The sequence below is a fragment of the Delphinus delphis genome, chromosome 10 (assembly GCF_949987515.2).
Source record: "Delphinus delphis chromosome 10, mDelDel1.2, whole genome shotgun sequence".
In the NCBI taxonomy this organism is placed as follows: domain Eukaryota; kingdom Metazoa; phylum Chordata; class Mammalia; order Artiodactyla; family Delphinidae; genus Delphinus; species Delphinus delphis.
Genome location: NC_082692.2, coordinates 60,620,726 through 60,644,459, shown reverse-complemented (window position 1 = coordinate 60,644,459; position 23,734 = coordinate 60,620,726). Strand labels below are relative to the sequence as shown.

General features: G+C 41.6%; 1 protein-coding gene across 2 annotated transcripts in view; it reads left to right on the top strand.

The window, feature by feature from the left end:
• The first annotated feature begins 1,529 nt into the window (after positions 1-1,529).
• Positions 1,530-23,734, top strand: part of MOBP (myelin associated oligodendrocyte basic protein) — a 43,217-nt gene continuing 21,012 nt past the window's right edge. The window contains exons 1-4 of one of the 2 annotated variants that reach the window (XM_060022304.1): positions 1,530-1,606; positions 4,318-4,395; positions 20,787-20,996; positions 21,304-21,593. In XM_060022304.1, the coding sequence (XP_059878287.1) occupies positions 20,791-20,996; positions 21,304-21,559 (462 nt within the window). In that variant the 5' untranslated portion in view covers positions 1,530-1,606; positions 4,318-4,395; positions 20,787-20,790 and the 3' untranslated portion in view covers positions 21,560-21,593. The remainder of the gene's footprint in view (positions 1,607-4,317; positions 4,396-20,786; positions 20,997-21,303; positions 21,594-23,734) is intronic. The other variant, XM_060022305.1, reaches the window with a different exon arrangement.

Below are 23,734 nucleotides of genomic sequence, written 5' to 3'. Positions count from 1 at the left end.
CTTGGATTTTGAGGTCTGCCCATGTGAAGGCCAGCATGGCTGCCCATTCCACCACTCATCAACAAGCCTCGGGCTTGTACTTGGAGTCATAGTCCTGTGACCATCCAGTGTTCAGGACCACCAGAGCCCATGCTCTGAACCACCTCACTCCACGTAGCCCTCAAGCACATCCACGGCAGCACAAGCAAAGCCCTGGCTTCATCGTAGGAGTGAATCAGCCAGCACACATTTATAACGCGTTAACTTGCTACTCAGAGAAAGACGTTACCGTACAATGAGATTTCTACTGGCTGTTTGTAGTCTCATTGGATGCCTTTTCAGGGTTCCCTAGGTGATTCTTTTTTGCATACAATGAGACGAGAGTCTAAAAGGAAACTTGATGGCAATGTTGGCATTTTTACCTCACCCTCAAGCAAGGCGTTCTGGGAATTCAAGAGGCAAGGCTGCTGTTGGTTGGATTAGTTTCAGAAGTGTCCTTCCATCTTTCAAATCATTAGCGTGTAGTTCTGCATATACAAAATGATGTTTTGCAGAAGCACAGGGTTATAGGACCCATGAAATTTAACAGAGTCACAGAGCTATAGGACTCAATAGTGTGATCCCCAAATTTTAGGACAATGATAAGAAAATGCAAATGTCTAAGACTGAAGCCAATATTATCATGTTAATTGAATGAGATTCATCATTTACAGAAATCATGTACCAAAAGTGGTGATTTTTTAAAAGTTTTCATATATTTGAATGCAAAGGGTAATTGTCACAGAATCTTCCAAATCCAATCTCAATTGTGACTAGACTGGGGTAGTCTTGCTATGAGGGTATGTGTATATGAGGGTAGGCGTGTGTGAATGTTAGTCTTGGGGGCATGTGTATGTAGGTGTGTTAGCGAGGAGAGTGTAGATGGGTATTTAATCTGCATAGAGTATGGAAATAGAAGCCTAAAAATAAAGATCTGTCAGTGTGACTCCAACTCTGTTCATGGCTTGTGGGTTTGGCATGTGGTGTGTGGCGTGGCATATAGTATGGTGGGGTGAGATGGTTGCTGTGGTGGGGTGGTTCATTGGTGGAAGGGTGTGTGGTTTGCTGGGGTGAGTTGGTGTGGACTGAGCTTTAGTGAGGGGCTTGACATGGGGTGTTAATTATGTGGGCTGTGGGAGGTGGAAGACCGAATATGCGAGTGTGTGTGGGGATAGTGTGTAGATATGGTGTGTGTGCGCGTGTAGATATGGTGTATGTGTGTGTGATACAGTTGTAGCTTAGCTTAGCTTTTGTTTAGATTTTCTTTTGCTCTTTGTTTTGGTCTTTGTTTTTGTCTTTGTTTGGCCTTTGTTTTGTCTTTGTTTCATTCTTTGTTTAAACTTTCTTTGGCTTTTGTTTGGTCTTTCTTTAGCCTTTTGTTTAAACCTTGTGTGGCCTTTTTGTAGTCTTTGTGCAGCTTTTGTTTTCAAGTGGATCTTGGCTGAGAACTCATCAAAAACACCTTGTGTAATGAAAACCCCGGATATATAATCTGTCCCTATATATTCTGCATGCATTGAGGTAGCCTCAACCCCCCCAGGGACCTGGTGCAGACGTGGAACCTGTTTCACACAACTGCTACTTGAAGGTAAGGTGATGCCACTGGTTTTCATCTCCCTTCATGTTCTGCTTCATCTTCAGGTGGCAAGTGCACATTTTTGTATGGGCTGTTTCTTTATATCCCAGGGGAAACGAGGTAACAACAGTCAAGAGTGGGAGGAGATAGAAGAATGGAGGAGATAAGCACAGAGGACACCAAGGTTATTCCACTGCGGGCAGAGGGCCTTCCTGGAAGGTTCTGGCTAGTGTTCGGGATTGTCTGAGACTCAGGAGAGTCTCCGAACCTTAATCCAAGTTCTCCTGGGTTTAAAGTCTCATGTTACTGGAGCTAGATCAATAGCATTTACTGGCTTTTTCTTCTTTCCCCCTATTTCTTCTTTTATTGCTTGTCATAATTTGAAAAAGAGTTTTTCTTCTTATGTAGGAAGAGTTTCTTTCCTCATACAGCCGGGTTTATGTGTGGGGAGTACTAGTGGAACAACAAAGCCTAAATCTTGCTAGAATTTCGATCCCTGTAGACTCGCAGCCTTCAATGGAAGGATGCTAATGCTTTGTCTTGTACAGAATTTCCTGAAAATCACAGAGTTTTTCAATGTTGTGGTTGACAGAAAAAGGAATGAAAAGATTATGTGTCAGGGGAATAAAGTAATGAACCTGGCTAGAATACTAGGAGGAAAATGGGGGAAAGTATTTTGAATGCTTTGTGAATAAAACATGAGAGAGAACAGACCGCCCTCAGATGTGCAGCTATATGCCATTTTACGTTCATCTAGAAAAACAGGAGAATGCCTTGGTGGGTGGATTTAAAAATTTTGTCGGATTTACAAAAAAATTACCAACAGTACAAAAATTTCAGATGTACCCCCATCAGCCAAATGTTGACATTTTACCATATTTGCTTTATCACTCTCTCTCTGTATGCACATTTATATATTTTTTTCTGAGACTTTTGAGACTATATTACAGACATGATCCAAATCAGAAAATTAACATTGAGAAAATGGTGTCATCTAATCTACAGACATCTAGATTTCATCAATTGTCCCAGGACTTGATCCGGGATCACCCATCACCTTTAGTTGTCATGTCTTTTTAATGTCCCTTAATCTGGAAGAGTCCTGAGACAGTCTTTCTCCTTCATGATCTTGACCGTTTTGAAGAGTATAGGCCCGTCATTTTGTTAAATGCCCTCCATTTGGGTTTGGTCTGATGTCTTCTCATGATTAGGTCAGGAGTGTGCAGTTTTGGAAGGAATAGGCTTGCATTTTAGATCAGACATAGCCAGATTCATTCTTGAATTGTACAAGCTTAAATTGTACAAATTTGAATTGTACAAGCTTGAATCTTACTAGCTTGAATTGTACAGATTTTTAATTCGAGGTCTTATTCATCTAATGGTAACTAGGATTTTAAATGAGTACCTAAAATCTTACAAGAAAATACAAAAAAATTTAAAACCCAGAGCTTTTACATGTAATTCTCAAGTATTCACCAAAAGTGTATGTGTTGTCTTTGAATTATAAATGGTACTTACAAGGATATGTACATGAACTTGATAAGCATGTAGTGAAGTATTTATCAAGATTCTTCATGTGTGTTGGATTCATGTCTACTGCTCTATGAGTATTCATTTCGTCAATGTGATCATTCTTTTCTAAGTAAAAGCATCTGCTAAAAACAGAGTTCAATAAAGAGCTGTCCTGATTAGCAACTTTGGGTTCACTGACGTTTAGCATGTTGACAGGGTATCTGGTAGAGAAAGAACTTTCATTTTGTTTGTTTGTAAGTGGGAAAACTTCTGTTTGGAGGTATCTGGCAGCTATCATTCCAGAAGTGGAGACTTTGATTTCCTAGCAGACTTCCTTTGTTTGGGGAGTATTACTAAACTGCATTCCTTAGATAAGCAAATATAAAGCATCCATTTTTTTTTTTCTCAGAGAAAACTTTGAAGTCATCATAAATCTGAACGTGGGGCAATTGATTAAACTTGATATACGACCTCTGTGGTCAAGTGAATGTATTATGGTTTTAACAGAACTGTTCCCTGGATGAGGTAGATAGCTATTTTCTTTCCTAAACATGGAGTTTGATTAGAAGTTTGGGGTTCTGCATGTGGTGCAATTTAATGTTGAGGAACTCAGCTTTCGGGAAATGTAGCATTACTTATTATGATTGTTTCATCTGGGCCATCGAAGTCACTCTGGAGGTTGAGGAAGTATTTTGACTTAAAGGGTTATGTGTTCCCATGATGAACATTTTCCTTTATCTTCCTATCTTGTAATTTTATTGTATGCTGAACACGGTAGGTAGTAGATTGTAGAGGTTCTGGATTATGCTAAATTACTGGAGGATCACCTTGATCCTGTCCAGGCTTGGTTTTAGGCCTTGTTAGGGCAGACTTACTTCATCTTTGCTCTTTCTCCTAGGCATATAAGACCCCTTTGTTTAAACAACACTTCCAAGATCTGAGATGTATTAAGAAAGAAGGGACAGATGGTATGAATAGTCACATAAATCTCCGTAGTGCATGAGAAACCAATATTGATATTTTCTAGAAGTTCTCAATGTGATGCCTTGTCAAAGCGGATCCTTCATTGAGTTTATAGTGCAAAAACTACATCATGATCCTTCCTAGGGCTGTGATTGTGAAGTTTGGTGATTAAGACACTTGATTTAACTACAACCTCAGTAATCAAAACACTAAATTAACCAGAACGCATTCTACTGCTTCAATTTTAGGGAAAAAAGAAGCCAATGATACCAAGAAAAGCTCAAAACAGAGATCTATTCACCAGATGTGTATGGATGAAAATACAGGTACAAATGAATCTATTTTACTCTTTTGGCTCGGCATCTAAATTCCGGTATAATGATTACTAGTATTCAGAATGTCAAAGTAGAATGTAGAATCAGCAAAAGACGGAGCAATCAAACTTTCAATAAGAGTTACACGCTTTAAAAAACTATTCCAGGTGTCTTTCAGTATTCTAGGTTTGGGGTATAGAAATATGAGAAAAACACTTCCTTGCATCAGTCGGAGGGACTATGACCTAAGCCACCATTTGTCCACCTTTGACGAACCCATGTACCACAGTGTGTAGTCAAATGGAAAAGGAGACTTCATCCCCTGTAGCCTCAAACTCTACTCAGGAGATTCCTTCCATCTCATTATCTTAACTGAATCCAGCCAGTCTTCTGAGAACAAGGCTTCATCTGTCAGCCTCTCAAGTGAAGGCCATTTTACACTCCAAGTAGCTCCAGATCTGAGAGTGGGGCAATGCTCTCCCCATTGCCACATTCAGGCCACTGCTCCTTCACTCTCTAGTTATTCCTCCATAATATGAAGCTTGTGCTCCATTCCCTGTGTCAGTCTGCATCTGACTTCCCAGTCACTCCTCCTCTTTCACTGATAATTTCATAACCAGACTCCGTACTCCCCCACTCCCTCTCCACTTCAGCTTCATCCATCGACTTAGAGGACTTTAGGGTCCATGAGGCTAAACTATCACTACTCCAGTGAATTATCCACTCTGTCTCATCCATCCACCGTCGTGCTGTGGAACTTAGCAATACTCGAAACTACTCAATCTCTGAATCAAACAGTGCAAACATCTAGCATCTCATTCACAACCTTCCTTTTTTCAACTTTATTTGTTAAGTGCCCCACTACGACTATTCTTTCACTAGGTGCTTCTGATTGACTTGCCCCTCCACCTCCCCATCCATTTATGAATCCACTCACCCATCCATTCAACAATTCATTCACCCATCCATTCATCAATCACTCATTTCTACCTTTTATTTTCTTCCTATTATAAATAGATGCTAGGGTTTATCACTTCAATTTTTCTCCTGCAAATTCTCTGGCAAACTCCAATCCTAGATGAAACTATATGTCTTCTCCATGTCTCCACCCAGGCTGCTAAGAACATCTGGAGAAAAACACAATGAAGCAGATTGGTACCACTGCAAATTAACGATCAGTGACCTCAACTAGGCCATCAAAAATACCCAGTAGCTTGGTCTAAAAATTTATGCAAAATCTATTTTAAGCCCATTCTATTCTTCTTAAATCTCTAACTCTCTCTCAGCTGATAACCTTGCCTCTGTTTCACTGGAAAAATGGAAGCTATTAGTTGGGAACTTCATACAGCCAGTGTTTTCCCTCTTCCAACAAAAGCCAACCCTTCTACATGTGCTCCGAACTCTATCTCCTTGGGTTTCACTCAAGAACATTAATTACTTTACCTCTTTCTTATTTTATTTCAATCTCTCCCTCTCTATTAGACCCTTTTCCATCAGCATTTATGCACGCTCTCATCTGTCTCATTACAACAAAAAATAAATCAACAAATGAACAAATCACCATTCCCCACCTCCACCCCCCCCCCAAAAAAAAGCCCCCTGGAAACCACAGGCTTCTCTATCTTCCACCAATCTCCTCCCCTTTACTCTCAAATTTCTGGCCTAAGTTGCCTATAGTTTCTCTTTCCAATTCCTCAGCCCCTTTTCCCTCCACAAACCCTCTAATCTAACTTGTTTCAACCACTCCATGGAGGCAATTCTTGTTAAATTCACCAAATATTTCCACATCACTTAAGCTAATGTACTTTTTATAGTCTTCATATCACACCACCTCTCAGAATCATTCTACAACTTTGACCACTCCCTATGTTGAAATAATCCTTCCTCTGGCTTCTATGATACCACATGCTCCAGTTTCCCTCCTTCCTCTCTGATTCTTCTCTTTTTCCTTTGCCAATCACTGTTCCTCCACCTAAACTGCAAATGTGGGAGTGCCCCAGGACATAGTCATATCCTCTTCTCATTCCACGTTCTGCCACCTGGGCAATCCCTTCCATCCCCACGGCTTCAATTGCCACTTATACTCCAACAACTTTCGAATTCTATCTCCTGCCCACACTTCTCTGAACTCTCCACTTGATGTCTCTATCTAGACGGCCCTCAAACACCTCAACTCGAATGCATCTAAAACTGAACTCATGATTTAGCCTCTTCCTTCAAAGCTTCTCCTCCAATGGATGCTTCCACCACTGACGTAGTTGCTCAAACTATATACCTTGGAGTCACCTTTGACGACTCTTGCTTCTTGAGGAGGTGAATGATTTCAGTAAAATATGGTAAATACAAATTGCAAAATGGAACAAAGATAAGTGGCATTTCATCAAACTGAGGAAGTCTACCGGTATCACTGCTATTGGCTGACTCGGTGGCCTTGGACACAAAATTTGGGAAAAGGTGTGGTTGACAATCAGTGCTTATTTCAGCTCATCTCTAGCCTGGTCCCTTTGTCTCCCTGAGACTGACGCCCTTGGAGAACACAAAGGCAGAACCCGAGGCAGATTAGAAGCTCTCACAATAGCTGTCAGTGGAGCAATGAATCAGTCCATCGGGTAATTTAGGTTCTCTTCTTTAGCACCCGCCCCTATGACTGTAGGCCAAATTAACATTTAGGTTTTTCTATAAGACAATGCAAATCTGGAAGACTGATTTCCTTCTCCATCATTCAGGAAGAAATTATAAGAGAGAGGATTTGTGTAACCTACATATGTGGGCATTCCAGAATCCCATCATTTTCACAGAGAAAGAGAAACATAATTTCCTTATTTCTTACATCACAAACACTGGATTAAGAAAGACAAATAACTTAATTTTTCGCACCTTGAAAATATAACAAAATAATAAGATGGTCTCTGTGGAGAGATCATTTTATGTTAAAACCTTAATTCTTAGAATAGCCCTGCTGGGAATCTGACAAAAGCAGCTGGAGTCCTACATGATATCCCAGGGGACAGAAGCCCCAGGGAATTTTAAAGACACTTTCAAATCAATCACGCTTAATACTCATTCATCGAGTAGAAGGAGCAGCAGAACCCTGAGGATTCAGACAGAAATCCTTCCCTCAGAGAGTTCAAACTCAGGTCACAGACCTACAGCCAATTATTATAATATAGTGGGATGTGTTCACCAACAGAAGTATGTACAAATTATAGCCCAGAGGAGGGGTGGATCCTTTGACGAGGTGAGACCTTAGCTGGGTTGTTCAGAATGAATAGGAGTTTACTACACAACCATGATGGGGAAAAGGCATTCCAGGAAAAGGAAACAGTATGTTCAGGGGCATATCTTTTGATCATGGGATGATGCTTCTGTCCTACAGCAGTTGCGGGGGGCGGGGGGAGGTGGGAGACAAAGGGGAAAGGTGGACAGGGACCAAATCATGGGGAGTCTTATGTGCCATATTATTAAAGAAGCAAGGACTTTGCTCTGTAACTGGGAAGAGTCTCCGTGGTTTTGCGTAGGGAATATGGATAGATGAGGAGACAGACTCATGTTTTTGGTTCCTTCTCCTGGACTCTCTTGTCTCCTGTCTGTAGAAAAGTATGGGATTATTCATTCACCTACAATCCTAGTGTAAGTTCTCTTGATAAGCTAAAACCATGTATTTTGAAATTTTAGATGTAAGAAAATGAAGAACACTGTGTTATTAAAATTACATTCAGAAAATTACTGTACTCCTTACATGTTTATCGAGCTCTGCTATAATAAGCAAGGTTTTCACTCCTGAAACATTTTCTAAATATATTATCTTTGTGCTAAGGATACCAACCTTGGGTCACACTTGTTTCCTTCCCTACAATAGCCGAGGGTTAGGCAGAGTTTGTTCAATCAGAAAGGGCTTTTGCATGGGTCTGTGAGATAGTTATCTGTGCGCAGTGTGGTCCTTGGACCACTTTAATTTGTCTTTATCACCTGGAAACAAAGCAAAGCAATGAGGGCTTTGTTTTGTCTTGCCAAATGAGTTGCCAACTTCAAGACAACAGTATCCTCTTATGCTATTATGTTTTCATAGCTTCAGCAGCTCCCCAAATCAGTGCTGGAGCTTGGCAAGATGATGCTCTCTGTGGAAAAGCACTCTGATTCAAAATAAATATCTGTATGAAGCTTTCCATTACCGGGGGGAACTGGTTTCTCAACAAGAATCTACTGTGCAACATTCAATTAGTCGTAAACAATTTGGTTGCCAAGGAGACAAATGAATAAATGAGTACAAATGGATAAAGCCACCCTTAGAGACATCCTGTGGACCAATCAACACGGAAGCCATTGTCTTTTACTGTGTAAATCTACTCTCAGGGGAAAGCATTAGCCCCGACCTGAGAGAGAATTAGCAAGGTTTAAGAAGCTATTCAAGATCTCTAAGGGAGGTGGTGAATGTGGAATGAATTTGCTCCTCGGTGATAGTGGTTTTCACAGCAGAGGATTTGGGGCTGTGCAGCCTTTGGTAGGATGTGGTAGGGCTACGTGAAAGAAGCCTGGGCCTGCAGTGGAACTTTTGAAGCCTCAGTTTTTTATTCCAGAAACAGCTCCTCAACAAAGCACCCAAGTGCATTCCTCACCTGCAGCAAGCGTGCCCCGTGGCAGCCTGGGACAGTGCCTTGAGCACTGAATGCACCAGCCCCTGTGCCCCTCCCTGCGCTCTGATCGGCTGCCTTTCCCCCTCCTTCAGCAACGTTATCCCCTCACCCCCTTTTCAGGCTAGTCAGAAGGGGCGTGAATTGACATTCCCTTGCTGCTATTGTCTCTTTCCTTGAGCCCTACAGAATTAAACGTATTTGTATACGATTACTAGCTTTTAAAGATTCGTCTCTTTCTATTATTTGCCCATTTAAAAATATTTGTAGCTTGTTTTTTCTTAAACATTCTGATTATTAAAACTTTATACTTTTATGTATTCATACATTTTCTTCTATACTGGCACAGGTCTTTTAACTTGTAACCACAGTGGTATCTTTTATTCTATAAAATCATAATCTTTGCTTCCCTCCTCTTCACGTGTGCTGAGTTAGAAGCTGCATACTGTCAGGATTAGGAATACAGACTAGCCTACCTTGGTTGGAATCCTGGGGCTCCCATGTTCTAGCTCTGTGTCCTTGGGTGGGTTATCTGACTTCTCTGTATCTCAGCTTACTCATTTGCAAAGCAGGGCTATTGTGAGGTCGTGAGAATTCAGTGAGTTAAATACATAAAGCCCTTGAATAGTGTTTGGCTTCCATCTCATGACATGTTTGCTATCATTTTTCTTGTTGGGGTCTTTTGTCTACTTCATTTTGTCTCCCTTTTGAGTAGTTAAACCATTTTCCATTTACAAAAAAAATGCCCCCTCTGTTATGAACCATGCTTCCATACATATGTGGGTCTGTTTCTGGGCTCTCTATTCTGTTCCATTGATTTATTGGTCTATTCTCAAGCCAATACTCTACTGTCTTAATTAGTATAGTTTATGATGAGCGTTGATACTTGGTAGGGCAAAACCCTATTCTTATTCAAAACTGTCTTGGCTCGTCTTGGTCCTTTATACTTCCATAAGAACCATGAAATCATCTTGTTAATTACATGAAAATCTGCTATATTTATTGGAATTGCATTAAATTTATAGATTAAGAGATAGCATACTTAGGATATTGGCTATTTCTTTTGCAGCCTTCAAAAGGATTTGCAAATTTCTTCATGAAAGTCTTGCGATTCCTTTATCAGATATACTTCTACCTGTAGGTGTCCTATGGTTTTGTAGTCAGTGTGAATGGCTTCTTTTACTTTTACATTTTCAAACTGGATCCTCTTGACCTACAGAAATGATTTTGATTTTGGCGCATTGATCTTGGGTCCAGAAATCTCACTGGACTTTCTTTAAGTTCTAACAGCTTGTGGAGTCTCACGGTTTTTTGTTTTGTTTTATTTTGTATTTTGTACCGGTTAGGATTTCGGGTGCCATGTTGAATAGTAATGACAGCATCCTTCTTGGGGTGTCTGATTTGGATGAAAATGTTTCTAAGATTTCACCAGCAGTAAGCTGTGATTGTGGATATTTTGGTAGCTAGCTTTTTATAATGTTAAGGACATCCCTTTCCCTTACCACTATGCTAAGGGTACTTATCAAGAATGGGAATTGAATTTTTTCCCCACAAGAATTTACACATATTAATTACTGCTTTACTTCTAGGTATCTAAAGATTTTTGTTGCTACTGTGAATAAATTTTTTTCTAGTTATTCTTTTCCATTTCTTATACTCTCTTTCTCCCTGGCTGTTCTCCTGTGTTCCCTTGGCTGTAAATCTCATCTGTATGTCAAATACACTTAAATTTATTTCTCATCCTCTCTCTCTCTCGAAATCTCCTGACCCATGTGGCCAATTACTTCCTTTCACAGCTGCTTGGAGGCTTCATAAGTTTCTCAAACTGAACACGCCTCAGACTAAATATTTGACTCTTCCCCTTCCCCATCCCTAAATCTGTTCCCATCTTAGCAAAATGATTCATCATCTACCTTAATTTCTCTTGGAGAAATCCTGTTTGTCCTTCCTTCCTGCCTACGTTCAATCTATCTTCATGTCCTGTTCATTGCTGGGCTTCCTTTCCTGCTCGCTCTCTACTCTGACCTTTAGCAATTCTGAGGAGCTGAGAGGACACCTGGACCAGAATAGGAGGCTGCTGGGTAGGGGCCCTGATGACTGGTGGCTTTGGTGGGTCAAGTGGTCAGCAGTAACATGTGTCATTCATGCCAAGGGGCCGGTGAGACCAGACAAGGTACCTATGGCAGAGTTCGGCAGAGAAGGACACCACAAAGACCAGCCACTCCTTCCCTCATTGCCACGAGGACTCTTGGCTTCCCCATACTCTTTTCCACCTTGAGAAGGCATAGAGGGAGGTAAGGAATAGTCCTGATAAGGAGCTGAACTTTAACTGACTACTTATTAGCAAGAAACAGTTTATGCCAGAAACAATCGAGGCAGTATGAATTCAGAGGTTCTCCTGCCCTGTCCCTTCTCCTTTCTTGTAGTATTGTATCAATTATACAATTATAGAGCAATGAAAAAGTTATGTGATTTTTTCTTTGGTACAACTGAGCTGAATTTTAATAAATCTGAAATTTCTTGCTTTATTAACTTAAAAATTTTTTCCCAAGTATATATTAAACCACCCCTTCCTTAATCCATGTAACGTATTAAGAGATCTTGGGACTGATCACTGTCCTCCTTTGGAGTTTTGATCTCTGAAGCCAGAATATTGTTCTCACAGAGGGTTCAGGCCCTAGGTAGTCAGTTGCCTCCTGTCCTTCCCATGTTGAGTTCTCTAATCACAAGACAAGGGCAGCCTTTGCTCATGGTTCTGAGGGATCTGATTGACAAGAATTGGAGAAATGTACTGTCTTCCAAATACTGACCTGCATCCACCCTTCACTTGGTAGAGCCTGTACCCATTTCCATGTCTGACTTCCCGTGACCCCATGGAGATGTAGCATGGCAACTTACAACTTGCACTGTCTTTCTTTCCAGAGGACCACCTGGGACTAAGGGCCACATGCTGCTTCTATTAAATAATTACCCCACACCCCAACTGCCTTTTAAAAAAGATGGTAGAAGGGAAGGAAGTCTGGATGGAAGGAAGAAAATCCGTTTTATGTTCACAGTTCTCATTTCCACCTGCAGTCTCCTTAGGGAATAGTGAGAGTGTGTTTAAAGATACCTATGACATTGGTAGGTATGTAGAGATGCTAGTGCCATCTCTAGAATATGTAATTGATTTAAGCTTGTTAATTAATTTGCATGAATTAAAAAGTTATAGTGGGCTCACAACCAATCAGAATGGCCATTATGAAGAAGTCTACAAATAATAAATGCTGGAGAGGGTGTGGAGAACATGGAACCCTCTTGCACTGTTGGTGGGAATGTAAATTGGTGCAGCCACTGTGGAAAACAGTAGGAGGTTCCTCAAAAAACTAAAAATAGAATTACCAAATGATCCAGCAATCCCACTCCTGGGCATATACCCAGACAAAACTATAATTCAAAAAGATACATGCACACCTATGTTCATAAGCAGCACTATTTACAGTAGCCAAGACATGGAAACAACCTAAATGCCCATTGACAGATGAATGGATAAAGAAGATGTGGTACCTATATACAATGGAATATTACTCAGCCATAAAAAAGAACGAAATAATGCCATTTGCAGCAACATGGGTGGACCTAGAGATTATTATACTAAGTGAAGTAAGTGAGAAAGAGAAAGACAAATACCATATGATATCACTTACATGTGGAATCTAAAATATGACACAAATGAACTTATCTACGAAATGGAAACAGACTCACAGACATAGAGAACAGACTTGTGGTTGCCAAGGGGGCGGCAGTGAGGGAGGGAAGGATTGGGAGTTTGGGATTAGCAGATGCAAACTATGGTATACAGGATAGATAAACAACAAGGTCCTATTGTATAGCACAGGGAACTATATTCAATATCCTGTGATAAACCATAATGGAAAAGAATATGAAAAAGAATATATACGTATAACAATCACTTTGCTGTACAGCAGAAATTAACACTATAGTATAGTATAGTAAATATAGTAGAGTAAATCAACTATACTTCAATAAAATTAATTTTAAAAAAAAGAAACAAAAAAGTGTAGTGGGTTCACAAAGCCTCTTATTTTTTCCTAAAGAGCCCAGTTTTATAACTTTCAAGATCAGTTAGAAAAGTCCCTTCCTGTGTTGCCTTTTTCATTCATCAGATTCTGTTGCCTGAGTTAGTGGGACTGCTAAAGAGCATCTGGGGACAGGCAGTGACAGGCTGAGGGCTCCTGCAGCCATTGTGAGAGGCATCCTTTGTTCATGCTCTCCTTACTCAAGCATCTACTGAACACCTGTTCTGAATTAGGCGTCAAACAAAGCTCTGAGGGCAGAACACTTAAGGGCAACCCTACAGGTTCCAGATGCTCTCTTAGAATTATATACAGCACACAAGGCCAGGGCACAAAAGAGGGAGGAGTGATCATTTCTCCTTGGGGGAAGGGAAGGGTCTGGAAAGTCTCCCCAGGAAGTGACTTGGCTTTGGGCTGAGCCCCAAGGTGTTAGAAGCATTTGCTGTGTAACTGTTGGTGGGAAGGAAGTAGGCGGAAGGAGCCCTAAGGCTCAAGGTCCAAAGGCTGAAATAATCCTGCCTCTTGGGGGCCAGGAAAAGCTGGGTTGGGCTGGATGTACTCACCAGGGGAGAGTCCCTCCTTGAATAAAAGCCTTATTATTGAAAAAAAGTAATCTTCCCCATGGACTTTTGCCTGCATCTCCTTGGCCAGAATGTGGTCACATAGGGAGTTGTATATATTTAACTGGGCATATCATGCTGCCAAACAAAATCAGGGTTTGTTATTGAAGGGCAGGGCAGATATTGGGTAGTTAGTAATCATACTGGCGATTATGAGTTTTCTATTATTATTATTATCATTACTATATGATTTTGGTGAGTTTACATAACTTCTTCAGGTTTCAATTTCCTCATCTCTAACATGTGGACAGTAGGGACTACCTGGAGGGTTATATTGAGAATTAAAAATGACAGATATAAAGCATCTGGAGCATAGTAGGTGCACAATAAATAGTGAGGGGAGGTTCTTGTTCTCCCTTTGGTTCCTCTCCTTCACTTCCTTTTTCTCCTTCTTCAAATACCTGCCTCACTTTCCCCTCCTCTGTAGTTTTGGAGTATATGGAGACATCTGGAAAGCCTAGAAGAAATTATACTTTACAGTTTCAAGTTCAGTCACTTTTCTTCTCCTCATTCTGATAGACAGTTTATAATGATATTTGCTTTGCAATTAGGTAGTATAGTTTGTGAAAACATCATGTAGTGTTTATAATGATTTGTTTTTAGCCACAAAAGTAAATAATGATGTCTTTACTTCATTAAGCATTTAATTAATGCTTAAATTAAATGTCATGTGAGATACATAAAAAGTGTGTCTGAAGAAGTCAGTAGAATTAGGTCAAATGAATTTGAATGAATTCTTAGTGAAAGGAAAATGGAGTTTATGAAGCAAGTTATTTGTATTTGGTAGTGCTAGGTTCTTCACCTACTTTATTTTATTTAATACTATCAAAACCCCTATGAGTTAAATGTTATTATTATTTTTTATTCCCCTGTTATGGACTGAATGCTTGTGTCTCCCAAAATTCATATGTTGAAATCTAATCCCCAGTGTGGTGGTAGTTGGAGGTGGGACCTTTGGGAGGTGATTAGGTTATGAGGGTGGAGACCTCATGAATGGGATTAGTGCCCTTATTACAGAGACCCCAGAGAGCTCCCTCACTCATTCCATCATCTATGAACCAGGAAGTGGGCTCTCACCAGACACAGAATCTGCCAACACCTTCATCTGGGACTCCACAGCCTCCAGACTATAAGAAATAAATTTCTGTTATTCACAAACTGCCCAATTTATGGTATTTTTTATAGCACCCAAACTGAGGCAGACACCCTCTTTTAGGTGAGAAAACTGAGTATATTAATTCAGAATTGTATTTGACTGTTTGTAGCTGAAATAACAGTGGTTTAAACAGGGTGTAAGTTTGTTTCTCCTGTAAAACGTGGTCAGTGTTCAAGGATCCAGGCCTAGAACCTCTGTCATCAAGGATTCAGGCTCCTCCAGCTTTGTGCTCCACCAAGTGGCTTTATCTGCAAGGTTGAGCTATGATCCAAAAATAAATCGCTAGACTGTAGTTTGTGCCCAAGAATAAACTGCTAGATTGTAGCTTGTTCACATTCTTATCTTCCGTAGATAATTCCAAATTGTTTCTGGAAATACACAGTCTTTCAAAGCACACATGGAACATTTAAAAACGTTTACTGTGAAACATGAAGCTCAACCAATATCAGAGTCATTATCATACAGACCACTCTCTGACCAGAATGCCTTAAAATCAGAAGTCAATGTAATAAAAATAACTTCATACACTTGGAAATTTTACAACAGATTTTTAAAAGGAATTGATGAATCAAAGAAGAACTCATTCATATTTAAAATGAAGAGAAAATGAAAATTTTATGTTAATATTGTGGTATTCAGCTGAAGTCGTATGAAAAAGTTATAGTCATAAATGCATATGTGAGAAGAGTTTGTCTCAAGAATACGTAAAAAGCACAAGAACATAAGCCTAAAGAAAACTGAAAAGAAGAAATAATAAATGCACTCAGAAATTAATGGACTAGGAAAAAAAAGAACAAAGACAAGCAGGAAACCCAAAAGCTTGTTTTTGAAAAGAATTGTAAAGTGGATAAGTTCTGGCAAGATTAATCAAGAACATGAGAGAAGATGCAAATACATGATATAAACCATAAAGGGGGCTGCAAGTATAAATTTATCACAGATTTTAAAAGCTATAGGAAAATGCTATGAGTGACATTATGTCTACATCTATAAAACTTTATTTAAAAAATGAATGATTTTTCCAAGTATATAATTTGAAAAGTATGTAAGGTATGGTCTGACTTTTTATTAACTATATATTTACATGTAAATATTCTCAAGGCAAAAAATACGTTCAAATATTTTTACGTGGTTAACTATGAGATAAGAATTTAGGAATTTTTATCATTTTCCTTCATCCAAGTTTTTAAATTCTCAACAGTGAATAAGGTCTTAAAACCTACTAAGGACTGGTGAGGGAGGGACAGAGGAAGCACCCATGGGTCACACTCCCCTCGCGACCCTGCCTGAGTTTACAGTGCAGCGCCCCCACTGTGAGCCTCTGTGCTCTGGCAGGAGGTGCTGGCCACCGCACTGTCCTGATGTCTCCACACGCCATCCTCTACCATTCCTTTCTTCAGGGAGCTGTTTCCCCAACTTTCAGTCTTTTTCACCCTGGGACATGGACCCATGCACTTCTGCAGCCTTATTCCCTCCTTGGACCCAACTCCAGTTCCCCAAAGTCCAGGCTGGTCTCATCGCCTGGACACCTGCTCCCTAGAGAGGAGGGCTGAGACACCTGCTCCCTAGAGAGGAGGGCTCAGACCATGTTGAGCCTGGTCAGACGGCACCAGATGCTGGAGTCACAGGGACCTGGGTTCAAATCCCTGTTCGCCTCTTACTGGCTCTTTGAACTTGGTCATATTCCTTGCTTATCTCATCTTAAGTTTGTTGATGATAATGCCATATTAGAAAAATGAGGTAAAGTATATAAAAGAACCACCAGATAATAGGGCATCAGGAAATGTGAATTATTTCTTCTGCCGTTAGTTATTTGCCTGTAGTTACAACTAATTTACTAGGAAGCCTGGTATGGTGGGAAAGGATGGCTCGTGTGTACGTTGCTATGGCTCAGCATGTGGACCTTAGCATTTCTAAACTGGGGCATGGTGTGGGGCAGAGTTGGAGGGGAGTATATATAACCAATTACAATGTACCCCAAGCTAAACGCGGTACTTCTGCTACCACAGGCAATAGTAGCCAGAGCCTTTCCACTGACTGTTAACATTTTACTAAAGGAAGGGGGGAAATGCTATGTTAAAGCTGGGTGAATTTTCAGTTGGTTAATCTAGAAGAATGTCAGGGGTCCAGGGCAGAGAACCGCTTTTCCATTAGGAACACATGTGATGAGTAACAAGCGGTTAGGCTGCTCCCTGCTGGACACGGTGGGCGAAGGCGGAGAGTAAGGAGAGTTGCCAGGGAATACTTTGAGAACTTTCCCCTGACGTGCTGGGGAAGAGATGGCTGGGAGGGGGTCTAGATAGGCATAGAGGGGGCACAGGCATCTTGTCAGGTGGGTGGGAATTGAGAATTCAGTCAGAGTAGAAATTTAGAGTCACAGGAGACTTAAAATCTCCCTCTTACCCCATGCCGGTCATTCATAAAAATTTGGGGCAAGTGCTAGATTTTCTATTATTTGTGATGAGTGCCTGAACAATCTGGGGAAAGATGACCCCAGAAGGCTGGAGGAATTAGGGATGTCTGAGTTGCCTGTGAAACTGAGTAACATCATCTCCATGTGCCGGGAGCCTGAAGAAATGACTCCTGCTGCTTAGTCCTGGAGTGTTTCATTTCATTATTTCCCACGGGAGTAGAAACTTGAGCTGGACTTTGCCACATGTGCAGGGTTTGGTAGGGCTTCAGCAGATCTTTAGGGTCGTAATTGCAATGAATCAGATCCTAAAAATCAATTTTAGTTTCTCATTGGTCTAAAAATGCTTGTTTGTACAAAGCGTTTTTTTGTTTGGTTTTTTTTTTTATATATATACTGCTGACCATCTCCTCCTCCTGCAAATTTGCAGATTTCTCTTCTAAGAGTCTGCTACTCCTCCCACCTCCCTGGCTGCCCCTGCTGCTCCTTCTTCCCTAGCTCTTCTTCCTGGAGCTTGAAGGTAGGCCCACTACTCCTCCTGGGAGCCTTCCCTGGCCTGGCTCCTCGCTCAGCTCACACCCAGTACATCCACTCCCAAGGTTGTGCCTCTTCCATGAGGTGAAGGACCCTCGAGCCGACAGCTCTAGCTCCTGAGTTTTGGATGCCCATTTCCACATGGATGTCATGAGCGCCTTAAATTCATGATATCCCAGACCAATGAGATGATCTCCCTCCCTCTCATCTATTCAGACTCCTGATCAGCTGATGGCATGACCACACTCCCAGTCACAAGGGCTAGATCCTTCGCAGTGATGGGTAGCTCCTGTGTTACCTCATCACCTGTGTCCTGGCACTGTCACCTCTCCCACACTGCCCTGAAGACCGGGTGGGCTCTCAGGTGGACTGCAATTCACCCTTCTGTATCTTTGCTTAGGAATCAACTGTTCCCAGTCCTCCACAAACCCTTATCTCTGCTGTCCAAATCTCAGGGCCAGATGTTTCTACCCATGTTTTACCTGCTTCCCCAGCCCAATGTATGGCCCCGCTCTTGTGGACTCTCCGTGCCATTGTCTCAGCACATTCTCATGTTCCACAGCATCCCTTCCTTGTATTGCACTTACTAACATTTATGCAACATTCCTCCATCTACAAGATGTCAGCAGGGTGTTTAGCTGATCCATCCCCTCAGTCTCCTCAGAGACTTGTACGTGTTTGGGGTCAATAGGTAGGTTTTGTGGCCATGAGTACACCATGGGCATCCTTGCCCATCTTCCCAGCTGGTGGATACTTTTCTTGAGGATGGGACTAAACATGATTCAGCTTTGCATCCCCTACAGAGCCTGAGCACTGTGTCTGGCACAACCTAACATATCATAAATGCTGAAGTGGATGCTTGAAGGTAACCCTATTAATAATTTAGTATTTATTGTACCTTGAAGAACTCTAACATTAAAAGTTTTGGATAAAGCAGATGAGCCTATAAGAGAAACTGAGACAGAAGGGCTAGAGATGGAGGAGGGAATCTAGGAGAACATGGAGTGACAGGACAGGGAAGCATTTACATGGAGAGATCGAGCAAGAAGACGCTGGTCTGGCAGCATGGAGGTCTTTATGAGAAACACGTGTCTTTGGGAGGTAGTAACAGAAGCCAGATTGGAGTGCACTGAGGGGAAGGAGACATAGAAATGGAGAAAGAGAGTGTTGATAACTTCTCAAGAACATTGTCTATAAAAGTGAGGAGTTATAGAGAGGAAAAGAGACATGAAAGTGAGATTCAGAGAGGATTCTCTTTCAAAATGGGATATTTATGAGTATGATTAAGAGCTTCTGAAGTAGGGAGGACTTTCTGAACTCAAATATAAAACCCTGAGTAAGAACTAGGAAACTTAATTACATAAAAATTAATTTTTTGCATGATAAAAGCAGGTGAAACATTGGGAAACAGGATTTGCAATGTAACAGGTGTAACACCTAATATGGACTCTACAGACTGAGGTGCAAAAGGTTGTATTTTCTTCTCATAACTACACTCAACTTGCTCCTCAGCCCTCACTTCTATCTGTAGCAGAAGACAACCCTATCAAAAAACAAAAAAGTTACACAACATTATAAATCAACTATACTTCAATAAAAAACAATAGAAACCAACCAACCAACAAAAAATCAAAATATCCCCTCAGAATAACTTAGTTGTTTTTAATGTATTCATCCTTAAAACCCAGATCATCTTCTCTGTCTTCAAAGAATCTATCCCCTTTTCAGGGTTTCCTTTATCTTTGTACATACTTCTGTTGGTCGATGTCACCGTGTCTTGTAATTGTATACTGCACGTCTGTGTGTACAACTTGACCTTGAGTTTGTTGAGGGGGGGACATTCTCAGTGGCCGGTATATGCACATTACCTGTGTATATTTGTAGACTCTTGTTGGTTAATAGTCATTTAAGTACTCTGTGTGCTTCAGCGTTTTGGAGTGTTAGGTAGGACTATCTCTGCATGTGTCACGTTTCCACAAAGGATGTTGTAGTAATTAAGTTTTTGCCCCCCTTTCAGAATATTTCAAGAATCAAAACTCTCTAGTCTCTCCTCTTCCTCCTCTTACTTTTCCTTTTTAACTGAGGTAAACAGTAAAATGCACAAAAATTAAGTGTAGAGCTCACTGAATTTTTACATATGTATACACCTGTGCAGTCATCTCCCAGATCAAGATCCAGAACATTTTCCGCCCCCAGCAGGCTCCCTCCTGCCTCTTCTTAGTCAGACCCCACCTCTTCCAAATACAACTATGTTCTGATTTCTAGCACCATGTACTAGACTAGTTTTGCCTGTTTTTGAACCTCATATAAATTAAATCATATAGCGTGTATTCCTTTGTGTTTGGCTTCTTTTCTTCGACATTATGTTTGTGAGATTCAAACATGTTGACCTGTGTCTTACAGTCTGTTCTTTCTCATTCTGGTGTAGTATTTCATTGTATGAATAGAGATTATGCTTTCAATAACAAAGCTTTCTTGGTTTTTTAGAGAAACGGCCATTCCTAAATCTAGAATATTATTTTGCCATAGATGTGTTTGGCTTTGTAATATTTTTTCCTGTCCTAAGTGGGTGGCTAAAAAGAGTCCATTTTCAGAAAACATGATTTAAAAATAAAAATTAACAAACTCTTCCCTTATATTGCCTAGGTACAAACTCTTAGGTGTAAGATAGGCTACAGGGATGTATTTGTACAACACGGGGAATATAGCCAATATTTTGTAATAACTGTAAATGGAGTGTAACCTTTAAAAATTGTATGTAAATTTTAAAAAAAGAACAAACTCCTAATTGAGTTCATTTCCATAGAGCTGGGCAGGAAATTGACCTTCCAGATTCAGGATGGAGGATAGCCCTGAATGTTAACTTGGGCCATGGGAGTAGCAGGGAGTGGGTTCCTTGAGTAGAAAGCTCCCTCACATGAATGTGCTGTTTTATGTCTCCCCACCTCCCCCCCCCCCGGCATCACTGATTTCCAGTGAGATGAGTCAGAAAGTGGTTAAGGAGGGCCCCAGACTCTCCAAGAACCAGAAGTTCTCGGAGCACTTCAGCATACATTGCTGCCCGCCGTTCACCTTCCTCAACTCCAAACGCGAGATTGTGGACCGCAAGTATAGCATCTGTAAAAGTGGCTGCTTCTACCAGAAGAAAGAGGAGGACTGGATCTGCTGTGCCTGCCAGAAGACCAGGTGAGTGGTCTGCGCTGCCACCTGGCGCCTGGGCTGGGCGTTGGCCTCTGTCTCTCAGCTCTGAGTTCCCCCTTCCTGCTCTACTCTGCGATGCTGGGGCTGAGGCTCTGCAAACTGCGCTTCCCCCAATCCCCTGACAGTCGGCTCCCCCGTTAGGCTCAGGCATTGGAAGGTACTGGAGGGAGACTGGAAGGTGGGGCGGGGGGAGGAGCAGGGCTGCCTTCCTATTTCCAGCTCCTGTCAGCATCCCTTAAAGCAACAGAGGAGAGCCATTGCTCCAGCCTCCAGCTTCTTTTGGCCCTCTCAGCACCAGCCGCCGCGCAACGTCCCCTCAGAGGCCCAAGCGCCAGCCAGCTGCACCCCCCGCGGTGGTCAGAGCACCAGCCAAGCCACGGTCCCCTCCGAGGTCCGAACGTCAGCCACGCCCCCGCCCAGAAGTCCGACCTCCACCAGCCAAGCAGCGTTCCCCTCAGAAGGCCAAGAAGCAGCCGCGCAGCAGCCCCCAGAAAGGGCCAGGCACCAGCCGTGGGGGGTCCCCCAACAAAGCCTCTAGGTTCTGGTAACACCACCTCTTCCCTTTTGCTCCCCAGCCCTAAGGTTAGTAGCTGCTTCCTGTGTTTACTAACAATAGGTTATCTCAGTGGCCCTCCTTCAGCCTTACCAAACCTGTGTAATCAGTTCCCTGCATTAAATCCCCTTGTTTGAAACTCCTAGTGTGGCTTCTGTTTTCCACATAGCCACTGCTGGTACAATACTTCAGATGGCAGCACCAGTTGCTTCCTTTGTCTAGTAGGACTGGAAGTGATTAATTTATAAATTCAGAGTATGGACCACAGTAACAGATTGAATAAATGAGGTCCTCGATTCCTGTCCCTCAGAGAGAGAAGGAATGGTGGCTCTAAGGGGTATCTGTGTATGTGCAAAAGGAGAGGCTCAGCCAGTTCATCCACCCCTCCTCCCAACACACTTCATCTGATGTTAACTTCAGTGGCAAGATCGTTCATTCATTCATTCAACAATCTTGATTGCATATGTATAGAGTTCCACATACTATGCTGGGGGATGGGAACGTGGCCAGAACAAGCCAGGTTGTTTGTGATCCACCAGAACCAAACAAGAGAATAGTTAGTCACAGTGTAGGGTTAAACGCTCTAATACTCTCATAATCAGTATGTGCATTGGGCTATGGAAGCCTGGAGAATGATTCTGCCTGTCTGGGGCTTCGAAGAAGTTAGGTTAGAATAAGTAGAGGATAAAAGGGGATGATGCCTGTAGAGAGAATAAGTGAACCAAACAGCATATGTTCATCAGCTCCATCTTGGGAAGGTCAGCCTGTTTTTTTTTTGTTTTTTTTTTAATAGACTTTACTTTTCAGAGCAGTTTTAGGTTCATATCATAGTTGAGCAGAAGGTAAAGAGACTTCCCTTATACTCTCTGTCCACACGCACGGCAGGCCAACTCTTTAGTCCTTTTAGTATTTGAAAATGAACCTGTTTTATAAGTTAACAATGGATATAAACTGTATTTGGGATTCTCATAAGTACTCTGATGCTCAGAACCTGCATAGCACATAATAGTGCATGCATGTCTCATGATGTTTACAGATTTAGTATGTAGAAGAATCAACTGGGGAGCATGTTAAAATGCTCCCAGAGAACCTAATTCCTTGGGTCACTTGTGAGGTTCTAGGGATCTGCACTGTCAACAAGCAACCAACCCTCCCCCAGTGTAGATCAGGTGAGGTTAATTTGGGAAGGAAGTAACAGACTGGTGAGTGACTGGTAAGTCACTAAAACTGTAATAGGAAGTTGTGCGTCAAGTTATCTGGTTGTTAATGTATGCCTTCCTGAGGGGCCTGAGTAATAAGGTCCTAGGACAGGTGAGCTTTGAAATATGGAAGTGGTTAGGAAATGTACAGAGCAGAGGAAATTAATTGTATATGAGGCATGACATCTATGGTGGTGGCTTCAAGCCCACAATCTCCAGTGAGCTATGTGATGGCTATTTGGGTGGCCGGGAGTTGAATGAACCAGGACATGGAAAGGAGATGGAAGACAATGAAAGCCAATTTCATCTGAGCCACAGATTTGTCTGGATTCAGCCTTGCTGAATTCACTTAAACTCAAGAGATATTTTAGTGTTGGTGTATTTTGACTCCCTCAGTTAACTATCCTCGGTGGGTATCAGGGAAGACACCTCTATAGTCTGTCACTGCCTCCTCAGCTGTCGTCCCTTCCCTGGAACCAAGGGACCTGACAGGCTCCATTCATAATGTCCCACGACATCACAGATGCACCATCTGAGCCCTTCCTACGATACTCATTCTCCCTTCTCAGGTTCCCCAAGGTCCTAAGGTAATGCATTAGAGACATTGCTTCGCCATGCTGTATGCGCTATGCATACATACTCTATTGACACTAAGTGACTGTCCTAAATCAAAGGGGTGGGAGGAAGATTAATGGGAAGAAATTCACTCTCAAGCAGAGCTACTAAATTACATGTGAAGAAAGGGTCAAAAAAGTTTTCCTGAAGCAGGCTTGCTTTCTGAAATGGTGCCATTCTTGAGGTCTGACCCTTTGAGGTCAAACAATTTTGACAAAGGACTTTTGTGTCCTTAGTAATTCCCTTGGATACATCTTTTCAAAAACCAGTGAATATTTAAATCTTAGGATCCAATAGGTATGATTCCTTGCATCCTGATTGAACATGCCAGCATTCTCATATTTGATGGAAAGAAA